This window comes from Platichthys flesus, chromosome 5 (genome assembly GCF_949316205.1).
Source record: "Platichthys flesus chromosome 5, fPlaFle2.1, whole genome shotgun sequence".
NCBI classification, from domain to species: Eukaryota; Metazoa; Chordata; class Actinopteri; order Pleuronectiformes; family Pleuronectidae; genus Platichthys; species Platichthys flesus.
This window is the reverse complement of record NC_084949.1, coordinates 26,716,360-26,737,199: the sequence shown is the minus strand read 5'-3', so window position 1 is coordinate 26,737,199 and position 20,840 is coordinate 26,716,360. Positions and strand designations below refer to the sequence as shown.

The following is a 20,840-nucleotide window of genomic DNA, read 5'->3' as shown; positions in this document are numbered from 1 at the left end:
GTTAATAAGTCATAAGAATTAGAAACTAAGTCATAATAATGAGTTAATAAGTCATAAGAATTAGAACCTAAGTCAAAAGGATGAGAAACTTTCTCCTTATATGACTTAAAGGATCTTTATTTTCTGTTAAAATACTGGAAAATACAAAGAATAAAAAATTGAATTAATTAAGAGAAATCTGTAAAAATATATGAGAAGAAAAGTGTTTGTTTTATTTGTTTTGATATTATTTGCTTACTTTGGGTGGACTGCTCCTTTTCGCTGCCTGTCAGACTGCACTGAGGGCAAAGACGAAGGGCGGCTGACATGGCGGAAAGGCTGTTCCTGTTTCCCGGACTCCTCCCCCCGTTCCACACCCAGCAGCTGGATTCTCTCCGGGCGGACGGAGGTCACGGAGCCCGGCGGAGGAGGAGGACATGGCCCGGGCCAACATCTCGGTGACGGAGAGCCAGTTCCGGTGCCCCATCTGCCTGGAGCTGCTGAAGGACCCGGTGTCCATCCCCTGCGGACACACCTACTGCATGGACTGCGTCAACAGCTACTGGGACCAGGCGGAGTCGGCCCAGCTCAGCTGCCCTCAGTGCCGGGAGACGTTCAGCCCTCGGCCGGTGCTCCGGAGGAACACGGTGCTCGCCGAGGTGGTGGACAAGCTCAAGCTGAGCGAGATGGTGGCGGCGCCGCAGCTCTACCTGGTGGGGCTCGGGGAGGTGCCGTGCGACTTCTGCCCCGCGGAGGGGAGGCTGCGGGCGGTCAAGTCGTGCCTGGTGTGCCTGGCGTCCTTCTGCGAGCTGCACGTCCTGCCGCACCGGGAGGTCGGCACCCTGCGGCGGCACAAGCTGGTGGCGGCGCTGGAGTGCCCGGCGGAGCGGCTGTGCGCCCAGCACCGGCTCGGGCTGGAGCCCGCGGGCAGCGGCACCGAGGCGGAGTGGAGCGGGGACTGTCTGCTGTGCGAGGCCGATCAGGAGGAGCTGCACGGGGGGGACTCTCAGAGAACCAGGAGACAGGTGAGAGGCAACACCACAGACTCTGATGTGTCCTCTCTGTCAGGTCCTGGAGCTTCATACAGCAGGTTCCTGTAAAGTTTAGAAAATCCACAGACTCTGATGCTTCAGAGACTTTACAAATCAAACCTGAACTTTGTTAAATATTAGGTTTGATATATTGTATTCCCTCTACGGGTTCCTGGACGGTTTACACGTGAGGAGCCATTTCTAAAAGTTATTAATATCTGATCAATAGATATTAGATCTAGAGCTTTCCCAAGATACCAGGTATTAGAATAAAAACACTTTCGACATTATACATTACTGTTTAATGTGTAAATAAATAACTGACATGACCAATACATGGACTTCATCCAGTTTGATTGAAACTAATCTGTTTCATGTTCATCGTTCTTCGCTGCATTGATCAGTTTGAGTTTTGTTGACTATGTGTTTTTAAAGAGAGTTGTTTGTGTTGTTGAAAGTATAAACTGCGTCACCCTGTGTTTGCTGTGTTTGCAAAAGTCATACGTCCGATAAGTCGGATAGTTATTGTAGAACAATATTCTAGAGAATGTCGTGTAAACAAAAATACTGTGTCTGTCATGTTATCTAATAATTGTGTGTCTGTGTGTGTCTGTGTGTGTCTGTCAGCTCCAGCTCCAGGAGTCTCAGCGGATATTTCAGGGGAGGATTCGGATCGGAGAGCGAGACATAGAAGAGTTTCAACAGAGCTTAGAGTCCCTGAAGGTGACACACACACACACACACACACACACACACACACACACACACACACACACACACACACACTCACGCACACACACATTCATCCCTGCTCATCCAGGGTTTTTACAGATGAGTAGAGACTGGAATCCAGAACTGGTTCCAGATTGAATTTATTATTACATTTATTGTTGCAATCATGTCAAGCTTGTGTATCTGAGTCATGTCTTCATTTCATAAAGCAAAGATGTCCACAGTGCGCGTTGTAACGTCTCATCAACTCACAGACAACATCACATCATAGACTATCTGAAAACAGACGTGGACTCCGGGTATGGAACATGCTGCCTATCGAAGAGATAGCGAATCAAGCATTGGGGGCGTGGATACCGTGAGATTGACAGCTATGGCTACAAGTCGGATGTCTTCATTTTCCAACGTCCTACTTGAAGAAGTGCAAAGGAGCTCCACTCCAAGTCGGAGTTCATCGGCTTCTCACTGTTTGTTTACACTTGACGTCTTCCCATCGCCAAGCAGTGGAGCTCTTTGAAGTCTGAACACAGACATTTCAAACCAGGGGGGTGGTGTCCTCAGTCAGGCTCCACCCCCCTACTCCTCCAAATATGGTCTCTTCTGGTTTCAATAAAATCAAGATGGCAGCTCACAAACCACTGGGTGACGTCATGTGATTAGCAATGATCTCAACATGGAGGAAAGTTACTCATGCAGCTTTGATACGATGCACTGTAAACAGTGGTGTTGTGCAGTGGGAGCTATTTAAAGCACATTGAGGTCAGGGTTACAGAAATAGACTCGTCTTGACATTTAAACAGACGTAAGGACACAACACACCATCATCTCTCTGGCATCAGACTCACACACTTGTTCCTCTGTCTCCACTCCCTCCGTCTTCCAGGAAATCCCTCCTCCTCCCTCCTCCCTCCTCCCTCCTCCCTCCTCTTGAGCTCTATCTCCGTCCGTCTGCTCTGTGGCTGCTCGGGCTGCAGTGGAAAACCACTTCATCAGCTCACGACAGCATCACACTCACTTTGACCTCGAGTCGTTTTCTGTTCTCCGTCCTGTGGAGGATCATTTCTGAACAAAGTTTGTTTTCTCAAAGACAAATATAAACTTTCAAACCTGCTGAAGATAAGAATACCCTGGTGGTTATTAGCAGGACGATCACTGTATTGACAGAAGAAGTTTGGGAACTGTCGTTGTTATGCTCTAAAGTATAAGCAAACCTTATTCCATGGATGAAAGTGTATGTAGGAGTTTCACTCACTTTATCTTATGAATGATCATTTCTGTTAAAACATCAAGGTTTAATTTAACACAGTAATATTTGTTGTTTCTAAGAAAGTGACAGAAAAGTCCTTTAGAGGCTTAGATGTATTTTGAAATCAGTGTTTTTGTCGATGGCCGCTGTGGCCTAGGAGGTAGAGCGGGTCGGCGGTTCGATCCCGGACTCCTCCAGTTTGCATGTTGATGATCCGTCCTGGGGCGACACACTTAAGCACTGATTCTTCCATGTGTGAAGTGATGAGTAAAGTGACTCTATATATAGACGCTGTGTAGGGATGTGTCCGGTGAGTCTAAGTTTATCTTTATCTCCAGTTTACGATATAGATTGTGTACCACAGTGTCTTTAAGTACGAGTTTGACTCTCACTGCTGTTCTCTTCCAATCAGGTGTCAGCGTCGGCTGTGCTGGAGGACGGGGACGCTCTGTTTGCTGACATGTCCGTTCGTCTGGAGAAGACTAAGGCTGAGGTGAGGAGGAGTCTGGAGTACTGGTCAGTGTCGGTGTGTCGGTGTGAAAGCCGGAGGGACCGAGTTTAGAGCCGGTTCACCGACTGGCTGATTTGATCCTTTCACACACACATCGGTATCAACATTCTTTGCCAAAAGAGTATAAACCAATCAGAAAATGTGCGCATTCATGTATATCTTCTTTATTTTAATTATATATTTGGTTATATTAGCATTTATCGTAAAGTTTATGGTTAAACTGTTCAATATTCAGCTGTAGTTATATTTCTGTGTCATAGAAGTTAGGCTAGAACGACATCTTAGGAATCTTTGCCAATCATAAAGAAAATGTGTCAGCCAATAAATTGGTATCAGAAGTTTGTTTCTTCCTAATATCAACACTGAAAATCCTTATTGGTCAGGTTTTAGTAGTTTAAGTTATCAAAGTGAGCCTTAAAAACCAGGATTTTTACCATGTATAATAGTTTTCAACTGCCAAATGAGTTCCGTTCTAGTAAAATTATCATTCTTATATTTTTGTTAAAGGGACCTAAGTGGTATCTTCGCCCTACTATATTGACTCTTTCGATAAAACCAAATTTATCGTCTCTCTAAATCCTGGAACAATCGTCCTCTACGCACACGTGTGAGAGTGTGTGTGTCAGAAGGTTCCTTCTCGGTGTTTCTGTGGTACACCCGCCGTGCTGTACGCGCTCCACATCATCTGCTCCTGTGCCGCAGATTCGAGCGAGGCTGGAGGCCAAGGAGCGAGCGGTGGTGGGGCGGGCGGAGCGCGACATCGAGATGCTGGAGAAAGACGTGGAGGAGCTGAGGAGGAGAGACGAGGAGATCAGTCAGCTGCTGCAAACGGTCGACAACACACACTTCCTGCAGGTGAGGGGGGAGAAGAGAAGGGGGAAAAGGGAGAGAGGACATGGGGGGGAGGAGGAGGAGGAGGAGGAGGAGGAGGAAGAGGAGGAGGAGGATAAACTAGGGAGGATACAAATATGTTGATGAAGCAAATGATCTGCAGCCATCCAATCAATCCACAGTGAACTCCTTTCAGTCTTTTGTTTTTAAATCTCTACAGATAATTGGTTTGATAAATGATGATCGTCCCGGCCTGATGTAGAGTGAGAGGAAACAAATGAATGAACAGCTGCTGTTAAAAAGAATAAACCTACAAGCAGCCAGCACCACTGTACAGGACATTAACTCTAATCACTTTATCCTCCCAGTCGTGAGAGGGTCATTCCAAAAGACAAGAAATGCATCGTTGATTATTGCATTTGAGATTCATCCATTAGATCTAATGCACCCTGGAAACTAGGAGCTCACCAGAGTGCACTGGAGACACCCAGAGAGATTAGTCTGTAGATGAGGGAGTGGATGAGAGGAGAGAATGAGTCAGCAGTGACCAGTGGAAAAAGACGGCACCTGCCGAGGTGCTATTTTCAAATTTAATTGCACAAGGAATTAAGAAGGGGGGGAGGGGGGGGGTGCTTGGATGCAGATGTGACGCCACGCTGTATTTTTCGCTCTTTCTCCTTCGATCGGCTCAGGCGGCTCCTCTGCTGTGCGGCCCGGTCGCCACTGGTCGGCCCCCCAGAGCCCTCAGCCTGCCCACCCAGGCCTTCAGCGGCGCCCGGGGAGCGCTGTGCCACTTCCGCAGCCGGATGGAGGAGCTCTGCAGGGAGGAGGTGGACAAGATCAGCCGCGCAGGTACAACAACTGACCCCGAGACTGGAAGATATGACACGATACAGTAATACACTCCCGATTGCTCATTGGGTCATTTTAAAGAGCATCTGGCATTAAAAGGTCAAAGTCGATTTATGTTTCCAAATTAAAATTATGTGCTCCTAGTTTAACAATTTGTTTTCTCCCCCAGTCAATGAGAACTACGTGTCTGGTGGAGAGTTTGTAAAAGGTAAGCATAACAAACATGATACACACACACACACACACACACACTGTGACAGGTCTGACCCATTTTTACCAGGCTGCTGTTTTGACATGACATTTGACACTGTGAGGGACAGTGGACGAGCTGGACGAGGACGGAGCGACTGTCTGATCCAACACCGGGATCATCTCCAGATTCTGCTCCGTCCTCATCAGTTCAGTTTGGGTGGAGGTCATCGAACTCAGTGCAACTCCAATTTACTTCAACTGATCAGTTCTCGGAGGATTTTCAGTTACAGCAAAATTAGAGATTTACAGTTTGCTAACAGAAAGTCAGTTCACTGTTGTTTTTTGGAACCGCATCACATTTTGTGGTAAATCTGGTTCTTGTGCTTAAAGAATTTAAAAATGATATCAGCAAAATGTATAAACTGTAACATCCCTGTCCCAGTTGTTCTAACTCACGTACAGATGACTTGTATTGAAAACATTCCACAGTGAGCTGGGACTAATGGGTCATGGTTAGGTCATTTTTTATTTCGTTGTTATTTGTTTTGTTTACATGTTTTGTTGAATATATATCAAACACCATTCGTGTCCATTGTATTGGGGAGGTGGCAGAAATCAGTGTGTGGAGAACAGCAAACCTCAGCACATGCAACTACCTGCAGGTCCACATGCCACCACAAGGGGTAAGTGGAAAAAAGTGTGTGTGTGTGTGTGGGGGGGTATAGTATTTTGGTGAAACTAACCTTTAACTTGCACAAACATCATATTATTAACATTAAATCTGCAATGTGTTGGATTTACAAATGTGTACGTTGGTGCCAGGAGGATATTTCCCCCCCCCACACACACACACACACACAGCTCTGACCTCGGGAAATGGACCAAAAATATCTCAATAACTATTCGATTGGACAGTTCATAGTGAAAAGTCTTAAAGACTTGTTGGAGTGGAAGGTCATCTGTCAGATATCTAACTTGCTAACACGCTACACAAACATATGGGAACATTACAAACACTTGCTACACATCAGTGTGTAAGCACCATCAACACAAAACAACTTGTTAAGATGTTTCTGAACTTGTTCATATAGCGACTTTAATGTTGTGAACATGGTATTATTAACTCTCCCTTCACTGTTACAACAGTAATATTCAAAAACTTCTAAACACTTCACACGTCTTGGTTGGCTGACCTGTGGCCCCTCCCTTCACACACCAACACTACCAGTCCCTCCTCAGTGTCAACACATGTGTTAATGTACTGCTGCAGTGCATGTAAACACAGCTTTTCCTTTGTCATTTGATTTCCATATTTAAATTCTTTACTCCCCCCTCTTCTTCCATATTCCTTTGTTCTTCTTCTCTCCTCTAATAGAGACAAACGTCTTTAACAGAATCTCTCTTTGTCTTTTTCTCATTTGTCCTTCTCCAGCAGTGCCCGTGTCATTCTCTCTGTCCTCTTTGTCTCTCCAGCCGGCTGATCAGAGGATGAGGGCAGCTTTCCTCAGGTGTAAGTACTCCATCTTCTTTTAGGGCAGATCCTCCACCCATTCTCCTTCTGTCACCCTCTACCTCTTCATTTAATTGTCTCTCTCTCTCTCTCTTCTTCTCTATGCATCGCTTCTCCTCTCTTTCTATCTTCCTCTCCCCCGGTTGCACCCATTCAGTCTGACTATCCTGCATGTCATTCCCCATCTTCTTCCTCCTCTTCTCTTTCACCTCTCCACGCTTCTAGTTCAACACATAATGAGGGTCCAGCCGGGGAAATCTGAGATCCCAGTCTGGATCCTCATCAATGATGGTCGCAAATGGCTTTCATACTGTATTTGTGACATCCAGGTCCCTCATTAAGACCGGCGCCTAGCCCCCATAGAAACAAGCCTGCTGACAGGCCGACAGCATAGCAGCAACTTGTCAGGCATCAATAAGTCATGTGGTCACTGGAGGATTAAGGTCACATGTGTCATTTATCCCTGCTGTGCCAAAATGTTAGTTGAAACAGATGATAAACCTGATAAACTTTGAAATACCTGAAATCCTAATTAAACCAATGAATGATTTAACTGAAGGAGGGAAATCCCGTTAAAAGAAAGAAACAAAGACATATATAAAAACAGATTTAGAAATCGATCTAACTTCCCGGTGAAAACTAAATCTATGTAACTGCTCTACTACAGAGAAATAAACACACCCAGAATAGCTGTTTCGAGTTTGTGTATCCAGACACTTAAATATAAGATGTGAGTGTGGCAATAAGAAACTAAAAACAGCTCAATGTGAGATAATAAGAATATCTCTCTGTCAGTTTCTATTTCTGCATCAACTTCCTTTCTTTCTTCTCAGTTTCGTGTCGTCTGTCGTTGGATCCAGACACAGCCCACCCGACTCTGATTCTCCTGGAGGGGCCCCAGGGTGCCCACTGTGGCGAGGAGCCCCAGTCCTACCCCCCTCACCCGCAGCGCTTCGATTCAGTGGCTCAGGTCCTGTGCAGGGAAGGCCAGTTTGGTGGTGCCAGTTACTGGGAGGTGGAGTGGAGGGGCGGGGGCTGGATTGACATCGGCGTCACTTATCGAGGTATCGGACGCAAAGGTGGCGGGAAGCCCTGCCTCTTAGGGCGCAACGAGAACTCCTGGCGGCTGAGGTGTACTCACGCCGGATATGCCGCCTGGCACGACAACCGTAAGACCACGGTGGCCGCGCCGCCCTGCCCCAGGATCGGCGTGTTCCTGGAACGCCAGAAAGGAGTGTTATCCTTCTACAGCGTGTCGGACACAGTGGTGCTTCTGTACACGTTCCGCTGCCTGTTCTCACAGCCGCTGTACCCGGCCTTCCGCCTGGACCTGGACTCCACCCTGCTCATCTGCCCTCATGAGCGAGGCAACGGAAACATAACCTAGCGCTCCCTCCTGCCTCCTCCAGGAGCCTTCATTTACTGGGACTCCTACAGAAAAGGGCTGTTCACTCTGCGTATGGATGTTACTCAAACTAGAGGGTTGGTGAAGTGGGAACAACATCAGGAGGAAGTATCACAGTCAGGAATCAGACTTTCATTCTCATTTCTGTGTTTTGTGGCAAAACAGATTTTTCTTTGATGCAAAATATTCTTCTGTTGGATGAGTTGAGCTGAGCTGTGAACACTGTAGCTGATCTTTTTCACAATATGCCTTTTTCACATCGTACGTTATGACCTGTTCCTGCATAGAACTTACTAAGGCTAATTTATGTTAAGGTATCCCTGGAAGCCGTGGAAGTGTGACATTAGCTGTGTCACATCTCAGGGGCCACATCCTTTCTGCATTTGAAGACTGATCACATCACAGTAGTGCAACTAGGTTGATCCATTCAGTCGATCCTTCTTGGGTCAGTTCAAGGAGTCATTGCACAAGTTAGCAGTGCTGGTGACCAGACCGAAGTTAATCTCAAGCTAACGACGCAACCGTATGACGGAGACCAGCTGGTAATACAAATAGGGAACTAGACCATCTAATTTTGGTTCGGCCTTCGTGGTCTATTTGGTCCACAAAGGCCTTCAAGTCCTTGAAGGATGAGGCTGCTGAATTGGGACAAAGCTAGTGAGGAGATAGGTGAGATATCTGAACCCTGAAACTGAAACACCTTATTGTAAACCAGCCATCATCTTCTGTACTATTTACATCCTGTCTTATCCAATTGGGACATCTCCTGAGTAAGAGGCCTGAAAAGGTGCATCACATCCACTTCAATGGTTTAGTACTAAAAAGTATTCACCCCCTATTTGTTTTTACATTGTCTTGTCATTGTGGTAAAAGAAACGAGCTGTATTTATGGATAATATTTTCTATCATGTTTTTTATTTACCTCAGTTAAACGAGTATAGGCAACCTCATGAAGGAAAAGTGGCTCAGCTTCAGATTTAGAAAATGTAAATGTCATATTGTGGTGAAACGTTTTGCATGAATTAGATAAGTACTTTAATATTTTGGAGATTTGTTAATTCAGTCCAGATGTATAGATTGATCATGGAAGTACGCTAATAAACTAGCAGCTGGTTAGCTTAGCTTAGCACAAAGACTAGAAATAGAGGGAACCTGCTCGCATTGCCCACGACTTCTTGTTTTCACATTTGACGGTGACGTGTTTGTTAATGGATTTTACAGGTGCTGGCAGCAGGTTCCCTATTTCCAGTCATTATGCTAAAGAACGCTAACATACAGTAATGGTGGCTTCAGATTTAGAGTGGACTCTTGAGAATGGTTTAGATCTTTTTTTATCTAAAACCCAGCAAGGAACCGAAGAAGCTTAAAAACCAAATTGTTCCTTTCAAGCCACATTTACATTTCAGATCTTCATTCGCAATTTCTGTACAGCAAACAAGCAACAGCTAGCAAATGATTAGCTTAGCACGAAGACTGGCCAGGCTTGTTCCATGGATAATAAAAACCTTGACTCCACTTTAGCTTCATCACTGTGAAAGTCAGTTAGCATGAGGTGCTGGTAGCTTTTCAAGTCGGCTTAAATTGTCGAGAGCAGTGAGGAGCTGTTCAGCTGCAACTGAACACTTCACCACTAGATGTCCCTAAATTCTACGCACTGAACCTTTAATGCAAAAGATTATTTTTAGGATATGTTAACATTGCAGGTCTTTATTACCAAATTCAGATTCAGTGGTGCCTGTTTCTGATAAGGTTTTATATTGTCTCCATTGTGCTAATGCTGGTGCAATCGAAGCCATTACACATTTGACCTACGGTAAATGATTTAAAATGTTAATAGTCATTGCAAAACTGGTGAAGACATTTACTTTGTCCCATTATGTCATAGTCTGAGCTGAGGGCTCAAGCCTGCCCCTCTGGATGTCAGTCTGAACTGAGGGATCAGACCTCCTCTTAATGGTGCCTGTCAGTCTAAACTGAGGGAACAAACCTCCTCTTAGTGGTGCCTGTCAGTCTGAACTGAGGGAACAACTCTTCATATAATAGTGCCTGTCAGTCTAAACTGAGGGAACAAACCTCCTCTTAATGGTGCCTGTCAGTCTAAACTGAGGGAACAAACCTCTTAGTGGTGCCTGTTTCTGATAAGGTTTTATATTGTCTCCATTGTGCTAATGCTGGTGCAATCGAAGCCATTACACATTTGACCTACGGTAAATGATTTAAAATGTTAATAGTCATTGCAAAACTGGTGAAGACATTTACTTTGCAAGAGTCCAAATTCAATCCAGTCAAATTTAAATCATGTAATCAATCACTTTTGATTCTGTTATAAACTTATTTTTATTAATTCATTTACAAATGATAAAAAGTAATTTGGGAAAATTTGTGACATGCTGCAAATTTAATCTGTTATCACATTGTCAATAGAACATCAGGTGGGTTTTAAATGTCAGGAATCAAATCAAGAACTTGAACATTTTAAATCTGTTTCTTTGAATGTAGCATCACAGCAGACAGGGATGCACTTGGCGAGCTAATTATAACTTGAGTGCAAGAGTGGGCTTGTCTTCTGTCTGAATGGATGTCGTGTCCTCTGGCCACAGTTTTTTTTTTTCCATTAGCTCCTTCTATTTGAATCTGTTCCAGAGGATTGCGATGATTTGACCGAGCACTGTGTGGGGCCTTTATATCAGGAATTATAAAAAACAAACAAACACACAACACGATTATTTCAGTTACATGTAACCTATTAACTTTATATGCATTTATCGAAGGCATGTTCAAAACAGCTAAAATCATATTCAGAAAACCTGCTATGTTACACAGTTTACTACAGCAAATGTCAAAATGTATTACAGCAATGCTACACAAGCAGGTGTAGAGAATTCTGTTAATGAATTTACCGACCTCACTATAACTGCCAGGTCAGTAACGTAAGGAAGATAAGAATATTCTTTTTTTTTTGCCATGAAGTGCATTATTCTACAAGCTGAATGATTGTACCATTAAATGAGCTGTCTCCTATTTAACTTTATCTCCTTGTAGCATTTTCACCTCCTGTTAACACACTTTGCTGTTGTTCTTTAACGTGACTGTAAAATATGTTTATTCGTCTCAGTGTCGCTTTTTCAAGATGAGTTCATTCATCTTTTGCAATAAACCGATCCAGGTCTGAATGTGAAGGCTGAGGTCTTGTTTTTTAAAACATGGAAATATTTTTCTAGATCACTGACTATATAAGGATGGAAAACTTGAGAGCTCCCCAAAAGTAAAGCCTAAGCGTCTTGGTCTCCCCCTAGTGTGCAGTGTAGGTAATTGTCCCATTATGTCATAGTCTGAGCTGAGGGCTCAAGCCTGCCCCTCTGGATGTCAGTCTGAACTGAGGGATCAGACCTCCTCTTAATGGTGCCTGTCAGTCTAAACTGAGGGAACAAACCTCCTCTTAGTGGTGCCTGTCAGTCTGAACTGAGGGAACAACTCTTCATATAATAGTGCCTGTCAGTCTAAACTGAGGGAACAAACCTCCTCTTAATGGTGCCTGTCAGTCTAAACTGAGGGAACAAACCTCTTAGTGGTGCCTGTCAGTTTGAACTGAGGGAACAACTCTCCATCTAATAGTGCCTGTCAGTCTAAACTGAGGGAACAAACCTCCTCCTAGTGGTGCCTGTCAGTTTGAACTGAGGGAACAACTCTCCATCTAATAGTGCCTGTCAGTCTAAACTGAGGGAACAAACCTCTTCTTAATGGTGCCTGTCAGTCTGAACTGTGGGAACAAACCTCCTCTTAATGGTGCCTGTCAGTCTAAACTGAGGGAACAAACCTCCTCTTAGTGGTGCCTGTCAGTCTGAACTGAGGGAACAACTCTTCATATAATAGTGCCTGTCAGTCTAAACTGAGGGAACAAACCTCTTCTTAGTAGTGCCTGTCAGTTTGAACTGAGGGAACAACTCTCCATCTAATAGTGGCTGTCAGTCTGAACTGTGGGAACAAACCTCCTCTTAATGGTGCCTGTCAGTTTGAACTGAGGGAACAAACCTCCTCTTAGTGGTGCCTGTCAGTCTGAACTGAGGGAACAACTCTTAATATAATGATGCCTGTCAGTCTGAACTGAGGGAACAAACCTCCTGCTGATGGAGCCTGTCAGTCTGAACTGAGGGAACAACTCTCCATCTAATAGTGCCTGTCAGTCTGAACTGAGGGAACAACACTCCTGTTGATAGTCCCTGTCAGTCTGAACTGAGGGAACAAACCTCCTGGCGATTGAGCCTGTCAGTCTGAACTGAGGAATACCACAGTCTTTGTCATGTGACGTAAACACAGGTCACATGACCCTCGGTGGGTTTCCAACATGGCGGCCGGGCAGCAGCAGCTGTCTGTAGCTTCTTTCTTCTTCTTCTTCTTCTTCTTCTTCTTCTTTTCTGGAGTTTCAACTTTTCCTCTCGGTCTAGAAAACAAACCCGGTCACGTGTGCGGCTACGAAGTGAGTTCCTCAGTTATTATTATTTATGTTTAAAATGTGAAGTTATTAAAACTGAAGTGAGTTTCACTTTCACTGATTCTGTTTGTAAGAGGAACTGAGGAAATAACGTTTAAATACATTGATTTAATGTGTGTGTCTGTGTGTGTGTGTGTCTCTTTGTGTTTTGTATTTCTGTGTGTTTGTGTCTGTGTGTGTAGTCATGTCATGTCACCAAACACAACATGCTGAACGTTCACCTGGTTCCTCACACACATGATGATGTCGGCTGGCTCAAGACCGTGGACCAGTATTACTATGGAGGTCAGAGACACACACACACTCACACTCACACACACAGACACACACACTCACACAGACACAGACACACACACACACACACACACACACAGATGTTAAGAGTGCACATGGGAAAACCCCTTCATTTTGTCCCAGTGTCATTTATCAATCATCTTGATAATAATCAGCAGAACTTTTTGTTAGATAGATTTTAATACTTTTAATTTTGAATCAGAGTTCAAAAACCCTTCGATGCAGATTATTAATATTTGAACTTTGCTCAGAAATGGTCGTGGACAGAATGAAGGATGAAAATCACACGTTTTGTCGTATTGTTTATAGTTTTACTGTGGTTCAGGCTTTATACTGAGAACAACCGCGTATATATACACATAAATACACATATATACACATTTATATACACATAAAGATATTCTATTCAGGGACAAACTGTTTTTATGAGCTGTTATATTGTGGGACAGGTACAGCAGAAATACAAGTACGTCTTTTATGAGTTCAGACTGTTCTTCTTCAAACTGTGTGTGTGTGTCTTTGTCTTTGTGTGTGTGTCTGTGTGCGTCGGCAGACCGAAACGATATCCAGCATGCGGGGGTGCAGTACATCCTGGACTCGGTGGTGGACCAGCTGCTGAAGAACCCCGACAGGAGGTTCATCTACGTGGAGACGGCGTTCTTCTTCCGCTGGTGGAGGCAGCAGAGCTCCGGAGTCCAGCAGACGGTCACACAGCTGGTGAACCAAGGTGCGTGAACCTGAGTCCCCTGCCTTCACCCTGGGAGGTCTTCAGTCACCTGACTCCTCCTCCTCCTCCTCCTCCTCCTCCTCCTCCAGGTCGTCTGGAGTTCGTGAACGGGGGCTGGTGCATGAGCGACGAGGCCACGACTCACTACAGCGCCGTGATCGACCAGATGACGTTGGGCCTGAGGTTCCTCAACGAGACGTTCGGGTCCTGTGGTCGACCCCGAGTCGCCTGGCACATCGACCCGTTCGGCCACGCCCGAGAACACGCCTCCATGTTTGCACAGGTGACTCGACAACGGACTGAAACTCTGAGACGAGGAATAAACCGTTCACGTGTTTGTGCAGATTTTAGAGATTGATCGTTTACTTCCAAACTTCTCAATAACACAGATCGTTTTTCATTCAGTTTGACAAAGTCGTAACTGGAACTTTGTGACACTGGAAAAAGAGAAGTTAACATCCAATCACAATCTCAATCAGAAACCAGCTGTTTATTTCTCCAGTATCTTTTAATCGTTTTTATTTTTGCTTATTCCAATGACATCATTTGTTGCTCTATTTGTTTTTATTCCTTTGCTAATTTAAAACTTTTAAGATCTTTTGATGTAACTCGTACAAACAGATTAAATTCATAGTTATCTAATGTGGTGAAGATCATAGATATATATATAAAGGCTAGATGTCTCGCCCGCGTTGCCGGCCAACGGAGTCGAACATCCGCACATGGCGGCCATCTTGCCACAGGTGGCTCGCCCACACATAGCATTGTGTTGGTAGTGGTACATTAACTTTTTAATTAAAATAAAATAAAATAATTCTTGATGTATATTTGTAAAGGGAAAATCTTGTATCTATATAGAACAATATTCTATTTATTGAAAAAAACATAATTATTCATAAGTATGCACTGTCATAACTACATCTCTGACGTTTATAACAAACCAAACCGTTTAAAAATCGGTTAAAAGTTGAGCAAGTTATGGTTATGTTCGACTCCGTTGGCCGAGACATCTAGCCTTATATATATATCTATGCTGAAGATAGCGTAGCTCTAAAGACTAGCTTGTTGCTAAGCTAAGCTAACCAGTGGCGCCCTCCCACTGGGACCTGTTTGTTTCGAGCAGATGGGATACGACGGCTTCTTCTTCGGTCGACTGGACTACCAGGACCGCGCCCGCCGGATGATGGAGCAGGAGCAGGAGCTTCTGTGGCGAGCGTCCGACAGCCTCACGCCGCCGGCCGCCGATCTGTTCACCGGTAAACAAACCTCCGGCACAAACAGGACCTCCACAGAGACCCGTCCTGAGACGTGGTTCACGAACTCTTCTGACAAAGAAACGGGATTTTTTTAGGATTTGTGTGAATTGATCTTTTGACCTTTGCCCCCCCGACCCAACAGGAATCCTTCCCAACGGGTACAACCCTCCTGAGGGCTTCTGCTGGGACCAGCTCTGTGACGACCCCCCCATCAGAGACGACCCGGACCTGGAGGACTATAATGTGGATGAGGTGGTGAGGCGCTTCCTCAATGCGGCCAACGATCAGGTCCGACCCACGTTCAATGATTCTATTACAAACTCAATTATTAACAAACTAAAGCAAAGAAGAAGAATCTTCCGAAGCCGGATTCGATAAAAATGCTGAAAAGTGAAAACTGGATTCTTCTTCTTCTTTGTGTCCTCTGAATGTTTTCTTCTCTCAGGCCACCGTGTACAAGACCAACCACATCATCATGACCATGGGCTCGGACTTCCAGTACGAGAACGCCAACCTGTGGTACAAGAACCTGGACAAGCTGATCCACCACGTCAACGCTCGGCAGGGGAACGGCAGCAAGGTCCACCTGCTCTACTCCACCCCCTCCTGTTACCTCCAGGAACTGCACCGAGCCAACCTCACCTGGTAGCAGCTTCTAAACGACCCCGACGGTGCAAAGAGGGTTTGTCGTGTGTTTATTTTTACTCTCTGAAACTTGATGGTGTTTTCACCGCAGGGCTCTGAAGACGGACGACTTCTTCCCGTACGCAGACAGCGCTCATGACTTCTGGACCGGCTTCTTCACGAGCCGCCCGGCGCTGAAGCGCTACGAGAGGGTCAGCAACAGCAACCTGCAGGTGAACCTCCAACTCACCAGAACTTTGACCAAAGTCTTTACCCTCTGGGACCAGGGACACTAACATGAAGGTTCTGAGTTCACAGTGCAGTGAAGTTTCTCCCTGTTTCAGACGTGCAACCAGCTGGAGGTGCTCGGGGGGCCGGCCTCCAGGAAGGGCCCCTATGGGGAGGGGGAGAGTCAGACCATGAGTGAGAGCAGCTTCTTTAAGAAACACAGATATCCTGATTGAACACATGCACTCTGCTGATGGTCGGCTCTTCTCTCTGTGACGAGGATCTTCTCTGTGTTGTGGTTGGCAGAGGAAGCCATGGCGGTGGCTCAGCACCACGACGCCGTGTCGGGGACGGAGAAGCAGCACGTGGCCAACGACTACGCCCGCAGGCTGGCTACCGGCTGGAGGCGCTGTCAGGTGGTTCAGGCTCCACCTCACAATCCTGTGTCCTGATCGAGAACTGTACCGTGGTTAATTCATGATATAGGAATCAGGAGAAACGTCGGGATCACAGCTGAGACACTGACCTGGGATCAGTTCATTTCTGCACAAGGGGAGGAGTCCAGGGATCAGTCAACTCACCTTCATACATGTTTATGGAAAATGGAAATGTGCTCAATGAGACTTTCCCCCTCCTCAACTTGTGATGTAGCTTTTTGTTCTCCAGCTGAAACCACTTGTTGTGTTGTTTCCCATGTTGTGTTTCCTCTCTGGGCTTCAGCTCATGTTAGATTGTGTCTCCTCTCAGGTTGTGGTCAGTAACACTCTGGCTGCTCTGAGTCGATCGTCTGCTGAACGGATCTATTGTGACAACCTGAACATCAGTGTGTGTCCTCTCACTGCGTCCAGCAAACAGGTGAAACACACAAACACACACAAACACACACAAGCTGCATTCGATCCTCTGTTGGACAAAATCCCATTAATCTCAGTTATTGTTGTTTCTCTCTCTCTCTCTCTCTCTCTCTCTCTCTCCCTCTCTCTCTCTCTCGCTCTCTCTCTCGCTCTCTCTCTCTCTCTCGCTCTCTCTCCCTCTCTCTCGCTCTCTCTCTCGCTCTCTCTCTCTCTCTCTCTCTCTCTCTCTCTCTCTCTCTCTCTCAGTTCTCAGTCAGTGTGTACAACCCTCTCGCTCGCCCCGTCACGTGGCCCGTCCGGCTGCCTGTGAACGGAGAATCGTACTCGGTGTCGGACGCTAAAGGCAAAGCTGTGGACTGTCAGGTGAGGGGGGGGGGGGGGGGGGGGGCAGCATTTAGATATGAGACAATTAAACACAGGGTTTGATGTTAAACCCTGTGTTTAAAGAGAATAACTTTTTAAACTCTTATTTTAGATTAGTCCATATTTCATGATTTGAAGGAAAAGCATTTCCTTCAAATCATCAACTGTAATAATCCACATTAATATCCGAGGTGACAGAATTCAGATGAGTTGTTTTAGTTCCTTCGCTGCCGCCATGTTGTTTGTATCATTTTATTTTGATAGTCACATTCTGTTGTTGAACTTGAATACAAAGTGAAGATATAAGATGGAAGCTAACGCGACCGGATGTGTTTCCAGGTGGTTCCGGTTTCCAGAGCCACTCGAGAGGTGAGGAAGAACCGGGGCCACGCCGTCAACGAGCTGGTGTTCCAGGTTCAAGCTCCTCCTCTGGGCTACAGCACCTACTCCGTGTCCCTGCTTCAGAACGGGCCTCCACCCGCCCCCCCCAGGCCCCGCACTCCGGCAGCCATCCAGAACAAGGTCAGAACACGGCTGCATTGAATTCCTGTCTTAGAAGGTCTGACTGGACTTAGTTCTTTTATAAGCTTTACATCTATGAAGTACTTTTTTATATTCAAGTATTTGTTGCGTCCATGTGCCTCAGTTCCTACGAGTGACCTTTGACCCGGACACCGGCCTCCTGAGTGGCCTCAGCAACCTGGAGACAAACCAGAGCATCAAGCTGACGCAGAACTTCTACTGGTTAGTGATTCTCAAAACCTGAGAAGAGAAGACACCCAGACTTCTGTCCTCCCTGATCATCTGTGTGTGTGTCTGTGTGTGTGTGTGTGTGTGTCTGTGTGTGTGTGTTTGTTCCAACTTCCAGGTACAACGCCAGTGACGGCAACAACTCGGAGAGCAACCAGATGTCAGGAGCCTACATCTTCAGACCCAACTCGTCCACACCTTTCATCATCAGCCGGACGGCCAAGACGGAGACGGTGCAGGTAGAGAGAGAGGGAGGGAGAGAGGGGGGGAGAGAGAGGTAGAGAGAGAGGTAGAGAGAGAGGGAGAGGGGGTTTGATTTCCAGTGTGAACTTACAGACCCTTGTGTTTGTGTCCCAGTCGTCGGTGGTGCAGGAGGTGAGGCAGTGGTTTTCTCCCTGGGCGTCTCAGGTGGTTCGTCTCTACAGCGACAGCCGAGCTCTGGAGCTGGAGTGGACGGTCGGGCCTGTGCCCATAGAGTGAGCGGGAGCTGCAAACATCTGGACAGATGCTGACACAACGTTTGATTCCCAAGCTTCTCTGACCATTGAACCTTGTTCCCGCACAGCGACAGCCTGGGGAAGGAGGTGATCACCCGTCTGGACACCAGCATTCAGACCTCCGGGCTTTTCTACACCGACTCCAACGGCAGGGAGGTGCTGCAGAGGAGGTGAGCGCCCCGGCCGTGTGTGGGTCCGAGGGAAGCTGTGATGTCTGGAACTCACCCTGTGTGTGTCTGTGTGTGTGTGTGTTTGTGTTGTGTTCCTCCACAGGAAAGACTTCCGCCCCACGTGGAACCTGAGGCAGTCGGAGCCCATCGCTGGAAACTACTACCCCATCAACTCCCGGGCATTCATCAAGGTGCGTGTGTGTTTTTATTTTATTCTGCAGAAGCATGAAGGTTCCAGGATCAGTTCTCTACCGGCTCACATCTGGAGGTAACATCTGTCCTGAGGATAAAGACGTCTTTTTACTTTCCTCATGTTTTGCAGGACGATGTCGATCAGCTCACTGTGGTGACCGATCGCTCTCAGGGAGGAGGAAGCATCCAGAACGGCTCCCTGGAGATCATGGTGAGACACCGAGACTCTCTCTCTCACACACAAACACACACACACACAGACACACACTCTGAACCCCACCCTCCTCCTACTCCCCCACCCTCAGCTCCACCGCCGGCTCTTGTACGATGATGTGCGTGGCGTTGGCGAGCCTCTCAACGAGACCTCCAACATCTTCCCTCAAGGGCTGGTGGTCCGCGGCCGCCTGCTGCTCTCTCTCGAGCGCCCACCGGCTGCTGCAGACACACACCGCCCCCTGGCACAGGAAGTGGTACTGCAGCCGCTGCTCACGTTCACTGACGGAGCTCCGAGCCCCGACACTCGACTGGAGGTGAGTGACGAGTTAAGACTTTGCAAACATCCTGACAGACGTGAAGACTTATCGAGCTTTTAGGTGAATTTAAATCCTGAGTTCAGAAAGTCGATCTAATTGTGTTAAAATTGACTTTGTGCGGTGAGTTGTTCATTTGACATAATTTTACATTCAGCTTTAATTTGTTATTTTTAATGTGAAAATTACAACACCTGTTGTTTCCTCTCAAAAGGGAAGTGTTATGTTTTGAAGAGCATCTGGAGTAAAGCTGTCTGAACAGAGTGAAATCAGTTGTGTGTGTGTGTGTGTGTGTGTGTGTGTGTGTGTGTGTGTGTGTAGTTCTCAGGTCTTCAGGCTGCGCTGCCCCCTGCTGTTCACCTCCTGACACTGACACAGTGGGACAGCGACTCGGTGCTGCTGAGGCTGGAGCATCAGTTCCAGATCTGGGAGAGTGAAGTGAACTCCCGACCCGTCACCGTCAACCTGCAGGTCAGACCCCCCCGACAATCTGCCCCCATCACAGCCGCTGAAACTCACCACTAACTTAATATCTAAAGTTCTAGAATATTAATGAAATGAAACCTGTGCACTGTATGTACTTTACAAATTATTCAATACCTTATTTTTAGCTTCTTCGTGTTAGTAATTATAACTTGAAACTTTTCTGTGCGTATAGAAGCTGTTTTCCACTCTGGAGGTTGTGGGCGTGTCTGAGCTGAACCTGTCAGCCAATCAGTGGAAAGACGAGATGAAGCGTTATGACTGGACGCCACAAACAGGTACAGGACACGCACCTCATTTCAGGCTCAGTGAACCAGTTTGTGTTTGTCAGCATGGGATCATATCTGAATGTGTCTAAACTCACATGGTCTCAACACGTTTATGGGATGCGCCCCCTGCTGGCTGTTACATGCTGCTCTTGCTCTTCCAGATAAGAAGCCTCCTCCCATGAAGACGTTCGAGGACCCGTCCACGTGGGAGGTGACTCTGAGGCCGATGGAGATTCGAACCTTCCTGCTCAGAGTCCACCTCAGATAGACAATCATTCACTTTGCCTTTTTAAAGAGACGTGCAAAAACCGAATAAGCGATAATAAGTCAATGTACTGAATCTGGCTGTGGCCTCCTGCTTGGATTTGATTGGACCAAGCGGGGACTTTATTTCTTTCTTACTCTAGCTTGACACTTGATGTGAAGGGTTTTTCTTTAGCGGCTGAGAGTGACTTCCCCCCCCATGAATCTGGTCAGTGCTGAGGCCTGATGTCACCGGGCCACACGAGGACCCAGTCTGAACTTTTCTCTCATTCGAGACACATGCACAGTATTTGCTGAAGCTGCCTTCTCCTCACAAACTGGTGCCAACACACACACCGACTGCCTGTGCAATATGTGCAATTTTTCTATTTCTGCCAATGTGTGTGTTTACTTTCAATGATTTTATACTGATCACATTCAATAAATCTGTCTTCCTCTAATGTTATTTTCATGTTACGTGGTTTTCACCCTCACTCGAAACACAGAGTTGGGATTCAACTGCTTGGTCTCTGAGATGAGGCGACATAAAGTTTTACTGCAGCTGTTAAAAGTTGAACA

General features: G+C 46.2%; 2 protein-coding genes across 2 annotated transcripts; both read left to right on the top strand.

Annotated features, from left to right (window-relative positions):
- Nucleotides 1-378: 378 nt before the first annotated feature.
- Nucleotides 379-11,462, top strand: LOC133954034 (E3 ubiquitin/ISG15 ligase TRIM25-like). The gene is made up of 9 exons (XM_062388291.1): nucleotides 379-1,004; nucleotides 1,638-1,733; nucleotides 3,401-3,481; nucleotides 4,202-4,354; nucleotides 5,023-5,182; nucleotides 5,352-5,390; nucleotides 5,980-6,057; nucleotides 6,807-6,884; nucleotides 7,718-11,462. The coding sequence occupies exons 1-9, from the start codon at nucleotides 417-419 to the stop codon at nucleotides 8,269-8,271; spliced, it is 1,827 nt and encodes a 608-aa protein (XP_062244275.1). The 5' UTR covers nucleotides 379-416; the 3' UTR covers nucleotides 8,272-11,462.
- A 1,163-nt stretch (nucleotides 11,463-12,625) lies between these two features.
- On the top strand, nucleotides 12,626-20,722 carry man2b1 (mannosidase, alpha, class 2B, member 1). Its single transcript, XM_062388222.1, has 23 exons — nucleotides 12,626-12,766; nucleotides 12,964-13,066; nucleotides 13,629-13,802; nucleotides 13,892-14,085; nucleotides 14,926-15,058; nucleotides 15,201-15,346; nucleotides 15,504-15,703; nucleotides 15,795-15,915; nucleotides 16,027-16,105; nucleotides 16,217-16,326; nucleotides 16,658-16,765; nucleotides 17,011-17,127; nucleotides 17,467-17,649; nucleotides 17,774-17,871; nucleotides 17,996-18,116; nucleotides 18,235-18,353; nucleotides 18,443-18,544; nucleotides 18,648-18,735; nucleotides 18,867-18,947; nucleotides 19,042-19,266; nucleotides 19,588-19,737; nucleotides 19,925-20,027; nucleotides 20,180-20,722. The coding sequence occupies exons 1-23, from the start codon at nucleotides 12,635-12,637 to the stop codon at nucleotides 20,284-20,286; spliced, it is 2,994 nt and encodes a 997-aa protein (XP_062244206.1). The 5' UTR covers nucleotides 12,626-12,634; the 3' UTR covers nucleotides 20,287-20,722.
- Nucleotides 20,723-20,840: the final 118 nt, after the last annotated feature.

Bases quoted from the DNA above. Each gene is read 5' to 3' on its own strand.
- LOC133954034 (XM_062388291.1), top strand. From the start codon at position 417: ATGGCCCGGGCCAACATCTCGGTGACGGAGAGCCAGTTCCGGTGCCCC. The intron at 4,355-5,022 runs GTGAGGGGGGAG...CGATCGGCTCAG, and splicing joins ACAACACACACTTCCTGCAG to GCGGCTCCTCTGCTGTGCGG. The intron at 6,058-6,806 runs GTAAGTGGAAAA...GTCCTTCTCCAG, and splicing joins TCCACATGCCACCACAAGGG to CAGTGCCCGTGTCATTCTCT.
- man2b1 (XM_062388222.1), top strand. From the start codon at position 12,635: ATGGCGGCCGGGCAGCAGCAGCTGTCTGTAGCTTCTTTCTTCTTCTTC. The intron at 15,916-16,026 runs GTGAACCTCCAA...TCCCTGTTTCAG, and splicing joins TCAGCAACAGCAACCTGCAG to ACGTGCAACCAGCTGGAGGT. The intron at 18,736-18,866 runs GTGCGTGTGTGT...CATGTTTTGCAG, and splicing joins ACTCCCGGGCATTCATCAAG to GACGATGTCGATCAGCTCAC.